This window comes from Sus scrofa, chromosome 8, assembly GCF_054392235.1.
Source record: "Sus scrofa isolate SSC_HxYL_T2T_F1_AM1 chromosome 8, Sscrofa_HxYL_maternal_Yorkshire_Landrace_v2.0, whole genome shotgun sequence".
In the NCBI taxonomy this organism is placed as follows: domain Eukaryota; kingdom Metazoa; phylum Chordata; class Mammalia; order Artiodactyla; family Suidae; genus Sus; species Sus scrofa.
Window position 1 is genome coordinate 19,558,436 of NC_139390.1, and position 12,289 is coordinate 19,570,724.

Consider the following 12,289-nt stretch of genomic DNA (forward strand, 5'->3'; position numbering starts at 1 on the left):
AAGTGAGAATGAACTTGGTACATTTAAAGGGAAGGAAGCAGCCCCGTGTGGCTGGAACAGGAAATGAGGCCTGCGAGAGGACAGCAACAAATTCCGCAGCCCTGCTAAGGGACCTGGCGGGCCCTTCCTAATGTGATGGGAGGAGCGGCCTGCAGGGGGTGCTGTGACCCGCTCGCACTGGCTGCAGGGTGGAGAAGGAGGGAGAGGCAGGGAGGCCATTTGCAGGCTAGGGCCAGAGGCCAGACAGGGACAATGGTGGCTTAGACTAGGAAGAATGCAAACACGTGGTGAGAAGCGACTGAATACGGAAGATGGGCTAAAGACGCAGGCAGCAGGGTTAGCTGGCCTCTGACTCCAGGACGCGGGGTCCAGGTGCCCCCAGAGCTATTGGTCTGTGTGCATGTCAGGCACACCCGTGTGACTGGGGAGGGACAGCAGCTAACGCCTGGTGCCCTCCCCCGAGGGAAGGGACAAAGAGCGGGCCGCATGCATGGTGGACCTCGCCGCCGAGGTCCACGTGCCCAGAATGCAAGAACAGGGGCATCGGAAGGTCCCCAGGCCGAGCCTTGGCACACACGTGTCCTAAAGGCTGCCAGCCTCTGATCTGGGGTAGGTTTACTCAGCAGGGCGGGACAGACGTCAGCCGCACCTCCACCGAAAATCACACCACCAGCCCAGCCAAGGAGGCCGGCTGCGGAGCGTCAGCGTGCACCGCCCTAGCCCAGCCCAGCCTCCGGCTTTGGTGGAAAGGCGCTCCAACCGCGCTCACGGAACAGCCGTGCACGGGACTCGGCGCCCTCTCCTTACAGAGAAAAAAGAAAATGCAGGCAAGTCAGTGGGTACTTAGTTCAGACGCAGAACTCTTGCAGGACGCAGGGCACTCAACACAGGAAACGTCCCCCCACGCCCCACGCAGGGCTGGCTGCCAGAGGCCAGGCATGAAAGTGCCCCCAAGGCGCCTTAATGCCACCTTGTTGTTCCGATCTGACGCTTGTTCCTCAAACGCTGAATAAAGAAGCCCCTGCTGGGGAACAAGGCAGAGGCCTGGCCCCCTTCCACGCGCAGCCTGGCATCAAGAACAAAGGTCACGGCCACTTTCCACCCGCGGCTGCAGACACGCTTTTGATTTGTCTTCGCAAGAGAGGGAGAGGAAGTGCTCCCCTCTTTTGCGGAGCAAATCACAGCCTTGAAAGCAGCTGGTTTTGAGGGTGGACGAAGCCCCCCGCCCACACCCACCCATTTTCAGCGACTCTGACTCTTGGAAAAGGTTTTCCTCTGCTTTCCGCTTTTATTAGATTGGTTCTCACCCCAAAAGGAATGGACTGAAGGAGGCAGGGAGAGAAAGAAAAAAAAAAAAATCCCACTGTGCTATTCCTGAGCCCTGTGAATACAGCCAGGAACAACAAAAGAAAGAAAAGACATTTCACATTTTAAGGGTATGTTCAGGCGCCCTAAGAACTCACGCCGGTTCGTAAATGGCTTCATTTGAAAACTTCCAGCTTGCGAATCAGTCATTCTTCAATGAGAAATATGTGATTTGCCAAACATGAAATGGAATCATTAAGCCCTGACAAAATCAATCGGAGGCCAAGCAAAACTGTGGCTGCGTGTGCCCCGTGCTTCCTTCTCCTTAACAAATTAGGTATCCCTGCGGAAGAATCCAGAAGGATGCTGGCATGGGGTTCTGCCTGCAAGAGGGGTGCACACTGCGCATCAAAATGCAGGCAGCTCAATGACTTTGGTTGTTTAATTGCACCCCCCCAATGCTCGTACACACACACACAGAGAGAGAGAGAGAGAAAGGGAATCTGTCTTCTTTTTCTAGATAGCTCTGTATTTAAAGCACTGCACAAACATAAGCCAGATACAGAAGAGGGCCATTAAAACGAAACGTAGATAAAATTGTATAGAACTATGCACGCACACACACAAGTGCATGTAAAAACAGGTGTAATCTAAGATCTGCAGTCTAGTTAAGAGTGTGAGATCAACGTCAGTTTCCTGGTTTCCAGAGTGTACTCTAGTTATGGAAGATGTCACAATTAGGGGAAGCTGGGGGAGGGCTATCAGGGGACTTGCTCTCATTTTTGCAACTTCCTGAAAATCTTTAATTATTTCAGAATAAAGAGGGTTTCTTTGTTTTTTGTCTTTTGTCTTTTTAGGGCCGCACCCGCGGCATATGGAGGTTCCCAGGCTAGGGGTCTAATCGGAGCTGTTGCTGCTGGCCTACACCAGAGCCACAGCAACACCAGATCCAAGCTGTGTTTGTGACCTACACCACAGCTCACAGCAGCACTGGATCCTGAACCCACTGAGTGAGGCCAGGGATCGATCCTGCAACCTCTAGGTTCCTAGTTGGATTCGTTTCCACTGCGCCATGATGGGAACTCCAGAATAAAGAGTTTGTTCTTTTTTTTTTTGTCTTTTTGCCTTTTCTAGGGCCGCTCCCACGGCATATGGAGGTTCCCAGGCTAGGGGTTGAATCGGAGCTGCAGCCACCGGCCCACGCCAGAGCCACAGCAACGCCGGATCCTCAACCCACTGAGCAAGGCCAGGGATTGAACCCACAACCTCATGGTTCCTAGTGGGATTCGTTAACCACGGAGCCACGATGGCAACTCCGAGTTTGTTCTTTTTTTTTTTTTTTTTTTTTGTCTTTTGTTGTTGTTGTTGTTGCTATTTCTTGGGCCGCTCCCGCGGCATATGGAGGTTCCCAGGCTAGGGGTTGAATCGGAGCTGTAGCCACCGGCCTACGCCAGAGCCACAGCAACGCAGGATCCGAGCCGCGTCTGCAACCTACACCACAGCTCACAGCAACGCCGGATCGTTAACCCACTGAGCAAGGTCAGGGACCGAACCCGCAACCTCATGGTTCCTAGTCGGATTCGTTAACCACTGCGCCACGACGGGAACTCCCCGAGTTTGTTCTTTTTAATGTGTGGTTCTATGGCAAGTGGCCTCTGAACAACTCTAACACATGGTTACTCTGGCCCTTTCAGTTGTCATTGCACACAGATTTGTTAGGGGTGACCCCAGGAAATACTTCCTGCCATTGTTTTCACCATGTCCTGAAGTCACCTTGCTCCAAACTGGTTCTCTTAGAGATTCAGAGGTGTCAGGCATGTTCCATAGAAGGGTCTGCTGTCACAAGCCCGTGGATTCCCTCCACCCACCAAGCCTGCCCCGGGGAACCGGCTACTGCAACCATACCTAGAACAAAGTCCCATCAGCTCTACTCTTGCTCCAGAGGTTCTCAAGCTTTTGGGTGAATCAGAGTCAAGGGAATGTATTTAAAACGTGGATTCCAGGGCCCTGTGCCCCACGGATCCTAGCTGAGTAGGTAATGGATGAGGCCTGGGAGCCTGCATTTACAACGAGAGCCCTGGGTGATTCCGTTGCAGGTGGAGCAGGGAGCCTGGCTTGGCTCTCTGCTGCAGGATGGGGAGAGGAGCTGGAAGGTGCTCAGCACCCATATAGCAAGGTGCTGCTGCACCAGTGGAGAGAACTTCAGCACTGTTTTATTTTATGTATTTTTTTTTTTTGTTTTTGGCCACACCCATGGCATGCGAAAGTTCCTGGACCAGGGATCGAACCTGAGCCAAAGCAGTGACAGTGCTAGATCCTTAACCCACTGAGCCACCTGGAAGTCCTCAGCCCGCTTCTTCTAACTGCATGCAGCCAGAGTGCTCCAACTCTGGTGCTTAAAGGAGGCTGAGAAAGGGCACAAGTCCTCCTCTTCTGTTGACCCTTCAGTGGCTGTGACCTTATTACATTTAGGATAAAATATACAGTTTGCATTCTATCATCATCACAGATACTTTTTACTGAGTGCTGATTATGTGCTAAGTAAAATACATCTCATTTAATTCTCACAACACTGCCCTGGGGGAATCGTTACTTATTATTCCCATTTTACAGATAAGAAAACTGAAACTCCACAGTTCCAAACTGTCGCAGTTACAGAGACAGAAAGCGGCAGAGCCAGGAGTTGAACCCAGGCTGGCTTGGGTGAAAAGGCAATGCTGAACTAAAACTGACTCTTGGGGAGTTCCCGTTGTAGCTCAGCAGTTATGAACCTGACCAGTATCCATGAGGATTTGGGTTTGATCCCTGGCCTTGCTCAGTGGGTTAAGGATCTGGCATTGCCGTGAGTTGTGGTGTAGGTCACAGATGCGGCTCGGAACCCACTTTGCTGTGGCTGTGGTGTAGGCTGGCAGCTGTAGCTTGATTCGACCCCTAGTCTGGGAACTTCCATATGCCACAGGTACAGCTCTAAAAAGAAAAAACAAAACAAAACAAAACTGACACTTGGGGGTTTTGGAGGGAGTCTGGGAAGATTTTCTGATCCTGCGGCACTTCCGCTCCTTCCCAACTTAAAGCGATCCAAGCCTCTCGAGGGCCCCCTTCCATAGGTCTCTCTCTCTCCATCTTCAACCCTATTCTGTCCTACTTTTCCTTTTCTTTTCACCTTCTTTTTTTTCAGCCGCACTCCCGGCATATGCAATCTCCCAGGCCAGGGTTTGAATCCGAGCTGCATCTGTGATCTACGCCACAGCTGTAGCAAGGCTGTGCCAGGAACCCATTGAACCGGCAACGGCACAGAGACAAGCGGTGCCCTCAACCCACTGCGCCACAGCGGAACGCCTCTTTTCGTCTTTGCATTGTCCCCCTTTTGTCCCCAAAGTCCAAAATCACTGACTCCGTGTTCCCTGTGTCCCCCACCGCTCATGCAAGAATGTCCCCCTGCCTTCCTTTTCTGATCCAGGCTGTGGGAAGAAATGAGAATTCGTTTCCCAGCAAAGCCAATGACCTACCATTCTCAAGAGGACACTGAGGAATCTTGTTTGCACGGAGGTTCCAAATATAACCCAGGTTCCACTCAAGGCACACTTGATGATCTTTGAAAGGGCGTTCAAAAGGTGGGACGGTCTTCAGCAGAGTATAATTCTTCGCCACGGCATGCAGCAAATTCTCCTCCCATTTGACATTCAAGTCTCCGCCGCTATACTGGTGAGTAATCCAGGCGCGTAGTATCACGGCAGACACCGAGATGGAGTGTCGGATGAAATAATCATCTCTGTAAACCATGATGCTTGGAAATTTCACATGTACTATTTGTGTCCTGCTGGTGTGAAGATGCTTCTCATTCTTCCACCTTTTTTTGTACACGGGGATGCTACTTCTGAACTCAGACGAGACAACCGCTTCCAAATTGACAACGCAAGGCTGAGAGCATAAATATTCCACCGAGACTTCAGAAACGTTGCGAACATTTCCTTCAAAGACAGTGAAATAAATAAAGTCTTCGTAAGCCACACTCTGCTCGGCTCTGGGTATCACCGACGTCGTCAGGGAAGTCTGCCTGCCCAAAGATGGTACGAAATTCTGAAAAGATAAAAGAAGGAAAGTTTTTAAAGGATCACGTGGACAGATACGTGACATCACACAATGAGAGTAGGAAGATAAAAGATGTCGAAAGCGCACGTGAACAATTGGAGCAACACCGACATACACACAAATGAAGATAAGGCCACATTAAACTCTCTCCCCAGACTTAGTAGCATCTGCTCATCAAAATGGGACTTTCAGCACCATGTGGCAATCATTCCAGGGCCGGTTTTGTCATGGAGGAGCTAGTGCACAACAAATCCAGTAGCAGTGAAGCTGCCTGGGAGTGAAAAAGAGGCAGTTCAGCTCGAGACATTTTTCAAAAGATTGTCCTGACTTCAAATGGCAGTCAGATGCAGCCAAATCAAGGAACTGGGGAGAAGAGTTCAAAGTGCACCCGAGAGGGAACATATCAAGGATGCCAGCCTGGTCCCTCTTTTCTCCGGAAGTTCTGAGCCAGTACAGGCATGCATGATGATGAGTGGGCCAGCAGGAGGTTTTGAAGGCTCCAAATCACACACGGGCAGGCCTGGACCACAGACTGTGTTGTTTGATTCTTTTACCAAGGATGGTGCCACATGTGCCAAGGAAGATGTTAGCTGCGGGCTTATTTACCTCGTTCTTTAAGTAAGGATGCCCTCCTTAGCCCTTGGAGTGTGGACATTCCTTACAGGAGAAATCTGGAAAGTTTGGTGAGGAAATCAAGGCAATGTTTTGAGCATGAGACACGGATGCATGGATGTTAAGAGCTCTTCTAAATGTGACTTTGTGACCTAGACCTTCACAACCCAATAGCAAACAGGCTACTTGGGACTGCTTTACATCTATTCAAATGGCCACTGTGTTTTGTTTTGCTTTTTAATAGAAAATCACAAGCGTTGGAGAGGATACAGAGAAATCAGAACCCTTGTTCGTTGTTGGTGGGAATGTCAAATGGTGCAGCTATTGTGGAAAGCAGTACCGCTGTTCCTAATGAAATTAAGCACGGAATTACCATATGGTCCAGCAAGGTCACTTCTGGGTCTGCATCTGAGTTGAAAGCAGGACTGATGTATTCATACACATACATCCATGTTTACAGCTGCATTATTCATTATAGCGAAAAGGTGGACACAACCCAAATGTCCACTGATGAATGAATAGATAAACAAGGTGTGGTATGTACACACAATGGAATATTACGCAGCCTTAAAAAGGAAGGAAATTCTGACACCTGCTATAATATGGATGAACTTTGAAGATATTATGCTAAGTGAAATAAGCCCATCACAAAATAATGAATACTGTCTGCTTCCAGTATTCCATCCTTATATGAGGCACCAAGAGTAGTGAGATTCATGAAGACGGAAAGTAGAATGTTGGTCACCAGGGCTTGGGGGGTCTGGGACGGGGAGCTGTGGTTTAATGAGTACAGAATTTCAGTTCTGCAAGATGAAAAGAGATCTGGAGACGGATGGTGGTGATACTTGCACAAAAATGTGAATGCACTTACTGGCCCTAAACTGTGCATTTTCACATGGCTAAAATGGTACATTTTTTGCTGTATTTTTACCAGAATTTTAAAGAAAAAGGTCTCTGTGGTCTTCTCCAAAGAAGGAAGAAATAGGGGACCCCTTTCTTTAATTCTGGCCTAGGGCTGCAGGGGGGGCAAAGGTGGAAAACACACCAAGTTGAAATCAGGGAATCATGTTTACATATAGTAGGGACCCGGGGAAGAACACGCCCTGTGCTCCGACTAGCAAGCTCTAAGGGAGCAGAGCACCAGGTGATGGCAACCCTTTCTGGGGGCTCTGGGACAGGCTTTATAGAGCAAATGGCATTTCAGCTGGGCTTTGACAGATGAAGAGAAGTTCTTTAGGTAAAGAGGTCCCAAGAGGACACTGCAAGTGGTGTGAGCAGCTCAAGTAGAGGCAAGAAGGCAGGGAAACACGGCTGTACTGGGGGGGGGGGGGTCTTCCAAGAGAAAGGAAGGGTCTCAAGATACAAAAGGACATGGGGACCTGGGGGTGAAAAGAAAGGCACAATCCCAGCTCTGGACGACACAACCCAGCAGAATTTTATTCTACCCATAGTGAGTAACGATAAAGGTTTCTATAAAAAGAGACAGTGTTTCCATTTGAAAGAACTCACAATCTATTCAAAATAAGGCTAACAATCAAGAAAAATGAACAGGGAGTTCCCTTCATGGCTAAAGGGTTAACGAACCCGACTAGGATCCATGAGAATGCGGGTTCGATCCCTGGCCTCACTCAGTGGGTTAAGGATCTGGTGTTGCCATGAGCTGTGGTGTAGGTCACAGATGCAGCTTGGATCCTGCATTGCTGTGGCTGTGGTTTAGGCTAGCAGCTGTAGCTCCGATTCAAGCTCTAGCCTGGGAACTTCCCATGCTGTGGGTTCGGCCCTAAACAAACAAACAAACAAAAAAACCAAAAAAAAAATTAAAATAGAGAGAAAGAAAAAGAAAAATGAGCAAAATGACATTGTTCATTGATAAGGAAATTCTCGCTTACAGCAAGAGAAAGGCAAAACTATACTGAAATACCATTTTGAACCTATTAGATTCACGGAGATCAAAAAGCCTAACAACAGTTCAACATGCGCAAATCAATCAATGTCATACAGCACATTAACGAAAGAAGAGTCAAAAACCACATGATCATCTCAATAGATGCAAAAAAAGCATTTGACAGAGTCCAACATCCATTCATGATAAAAACTCTTACCAAAGTGGGTACAGAGGGAACATACCTTAACATAATAAAAGCCATTTACGACACACCCACAGCAAGTATAATACTCAACGGAGAAAAGCTGAAAGCCTTCCCACTAAAATCTGGAAAAGACAAGTTTGCTCACTGTCACCGCTTTTATTCAGTTTAGTACTGGAAGTCCTAGCCACAGCAATTGGACAAACAAAAGAAATACAAGTATCCAAACTGGAAGAGAAGAGGTAAAACTGTCACTGTATACAGATGACATGATACTATCCATAGAAAACACTAAGGACTCAACCCCAAAACTGCTAGAACTGATCAACGAATTCAGCAGAGTAGCAGATGATAAGATTAACATTCAGAAATCAGTTGCATTTCTGTATATAACAATGAAATATTAGAAAAGGAATACAAAAATACAATACCTTTTAAAATTGCACCCCCCCAAAATCAAATACCTGGGAATAAACCTAACCAAGGAGGTGAAAGACTTATATGCTAAGAACTATAAAACATTGATCAAGGAAATTAAAGAGGATTCAAAGAAACGGAAAGATATTCTATGCTCCTGGGTTGGAAAAATTAATATTGTAAAAATGGCCATACTACCCAAAGCAATCTACAGATTCCGTGCAATCCTTATCAAATTACCCATGACATTTTTCTCAGAACTAGAACAAACAATCCAAAAATTTACATGGAACCACAAAAGACCCACAATTGCCAAAGCAATCCTGAGGAACAAAAGGCAAGCAGGAAGCATAACTCTCCCAGACTTCAGGCAATATTAGAAAGCCACAGTCATCGAGACAGTGTGGTACTGGTACCAAAACAAACATACAGACCACTGGAACAGAACAGAGAACCCAGAAATAAACCCAGACACCTATGGTCAATTAACCTTCGACAAAGGAGGCAAGAATATAAAATGGGAAAAAGATAGTCGTTTCAGCAATTGGTGCTGGGAAAACTGGACAGCCGCATGTAAATCAGTGAAACTGGAACACACCCTCACACCACACACAAAAATAAACTCAAAAGTCTTAAAAACTTAAACATAAGACAAGACACCATCAAACTCAATGATGAGAGAGTTTGAACATAGGCAAAAGAGGAAACATAGGCAAAACATTCTCTGACATCCACCTTACAAATGTTTTCTCACGTCAGTCTCCCAAGGCAATAAATAAACCAATAAATAAAAGCAAAAATAAACCATTGGGACCTAATCAAACTGACAAGCTTTTGCACAGCTTTTGCACAAAAAGACAACTTACAGAATGGGAGAAAATAGTTTCAAACGATGCACCTGACAAGGGCTTAACCTCTAAAATATACAAACAACTTAGGCAACTCAACAGCAAAAAAACCAACAACCCAGTTGAAAAATGGACAAAAGACCTGAATAGACATTTCTTCAAAGAAGATATACAGATGGGCAGCAAGCAACATGAAAAAATGCTCAACATCACTAATTATTAGAGAAATGCAAATCAAAACTACTCTGAGGTACCACCTCACACCAGTCAGAATGGCCATCATTAAGAAGTTCACAAATAGGAGTTCCTGTTGTGGCTCAGTGGTTAACGAATCTGACTAGGAAGGGGGTTGCGGTTCGATCCCTGGCCTTGCTCAGTGGGTTAAGGATCCGGCATTGCTGTGAGCTGTGGTGTAGGTCACAGACGCGGCTCGGATCCCGCATTGCTGTGGCTCTGGTGTAGGCCGGTGGCTACGGCTCCGATTAGACCCCTAGCCTGGGAACCACCACATGCCGCCAGAGTGGCCCAAGAAATGGCAAAAAGCCAAAAAAAGAAAAAAGAAAAAAAAAGTCCACAAATAACAAATGCTGAAGGGGGGTGTGGAGAAAAGAGAACCCTCTTCCCACTGTTGGTGGGAATATAAATTGGTACAACTACTATGGAAAACAGTATGGAGGTACCTTAGAAATCTATGCATAGAACTACCATATGACCCAGCAGTCCCACTCTTGGGCATATATCCAGACAAAATTTTCCTTGAAAAAGACACATGCACTCATATGTTCATTGCAGCAATATTCCCAACAGCCAAGACATGGAAACAATCTAAACGTCCATTGACAGATGAATGGATTAAGAAGATGTGCTATACATACACAATGAAATATTACTCAGCCATAAAGAAGAACAAAATAATGCCATTTGCAGCAACATCCATGGAACTAGAGTGAAGTCAGTCAGAAAGGGAAAGACAAATACCATATGATATCACATATATGGAATCTAATATATGGCACAAACCTTTCCACAAAAAAGAAACTCATGGACATGGAGAACAGACTTTTGGTTGCCAAGGGAGAGGGGAAGGGAGTGGGATGGACTGGGAATCTGGGGTTAATAATTGCAAGCTATTGCCTTTGGAATGGATAAGCAATGAGATCCTGCTGTATAGCACGGGGAACTATATCTAGTCACTTATGATGGAGCTTGATAATGTGAGAAAAAAGAACGTATATGTGTATGTGTGACTGGGTCACCTTGCTGTACAGTAGAAAACTGACAGAACACTATAAACCAGCCATGATGGAAAAAAATAAAAATCATTAAAAAAAAAGAAATTAAAACAAACATACAAAAAGCCTAACAACACACGGTACTAGCCAGAGTGGGGATGCTTTTGAGTGGGGATGTGCTTATATCCTGCTGGTGGGAGTGAGCTCTGTGGATGACAGTGAGACAAGATTTATCAAAAGGGTAAATGCCCCCCCACCTCTGGCCCCCAAATTCTACTAGGATCGTATCATACAAATATACACACTCAAATCTGTGCCAAACGGGGTATGCATGGTTTTCACTGCAGCACTATTTGTCATAGCAAAAGATGGAAAATCTAAATGTCCACCAAGAGAAGGCTGGTTCATTAAACTGTAATACATCTCCTCTTCGAGTACTACGCAGCTACTCAAATCAGGAAGAGTATCATGGACAGATAATGGGATGATTTCCAGCACGGGTGGTTTTTTAAAGCAAGTTCGGAAGTATGACTTGCTTTTTTTTTTCTTTTTCTTTTTATGGCTTCCCCTGTTGGCATATGGGAGTTCCCAGGTAAAGGGTCGAATCGGAGCTGCAGGCCTACACCACAGTCACAGCAACACTGGATCTGAGCTGAATTTGTGATCTACACTGCAGCCTGTGGCAACACCAGATCCTTAACCCACTGAGTGAGGCCAGGGTTCAAACCTGCATCCTCACGGACACTATGTCAGGTTCTTAACCCATGGAGCCACAATGGGAACTCCTTTGGCTTTTAAAAATTTTTTAAAGGAAATATATATATATATTGTATACATATTGTGTATATAAGTGTTTATATAGTATATATAAACATATACATTTGCTCCAGTACACAGAGCACTGGTCCCTCACATGGAGAAAGACAAGGTGACCAGGAGAAAGGGTAGCAGATGATGTATACTGTCTTTGCCCATCTTTTGAATTTTGTACGACAAGAGCATTCCTCCCCAAGACAGGCTTTAGAGGGAAGAAAAGCCACAGTCCCATAAGACGAACAGGGAGCATGCCACTTTTCCAAATGGCATTGGGAGGTTAGAAGAGCTGGCCATGCCTCTTAATTAGTCACGGGAAACTTGTGGGAAGAAATTCGTAAAGAGGGGGGTACGGTCCAAACTGCCCATCCCCGCAGGATGAGGTTGAAAGGTTTTATGTTCTCATTTAGACTTCCAAATTACAGGGCAAAACAAACGAAAAATCGTATATACTCAGAAGTAGAGAATATTGGAGCAGATGAGCCCTCAGCGAAAAGCCAGCCCTCCCCGTTTTTCAGACAAGGAAGCAGCAACCCCAGCAACCCCGAGGGAAGGTTCTCTGACATCCCGCAGCTGGTGGCTTTAGCAGAGGTCAGCCGGGCATCCCCGCTCCCTCTCCTGACGCCCACCGGGATGTTCCCCACCCAGCAGCGCACAGCGTGAGAGGAAAGGGTTGCCGCTGGGAGCTCCAGGCTTTGGGAGGAAGAGAGATACAGCCTGCATCTGTCCACAAGCGGCGGTTCCTTCGTGTGGCCGCATGTGCCCAGAGGCAGTCCCTTGTCCAGGTGCGAATCCAGCTGTGGAGCCGCCAGCAGAGCCCAGCCGAGGCCAGAGCTGGTGCTGCTGGAAGCTGGACCAGCGCAGGGCCCCGCTCGCCTCCATC

At 46.8% G+C, this 12,289-nt stretch overlaps 1 protein-coding gene across 9 annotated transcripts in view; it reads right to left on the reverse strand.

Moving 5' to 3' along the window:
• The window catches only part of SEL1L3 (SEL1L family member 3), a 116,546-nt gene that overhangs the window by 94,084 nt on the left and 10,173 nt on the right, over nt 1-12,289 (reverse strand). For 7 of the 9 annotated variants that reach the window (XR_014812264.1, XM_084971668.1, XM_084971670.1 and 4 more), the window contains exon 2: nt 4,815-5,385. Coding sequence is in view for 8 of the 9 variants with exons in the window: in XM_084971663.1 (XP_084827789.1) it covers nt 4,815-5,385 (571 nt within the window). In the remaining variant the exon portion in view is untranslated. The remainder of the gene's footprint in view (nt 1-4,814; nt 5,386-12,289) is intronic. The other 2 variants (XM_084971667.1, XM_084971669.1) reach the window with 1 other exon arrangement.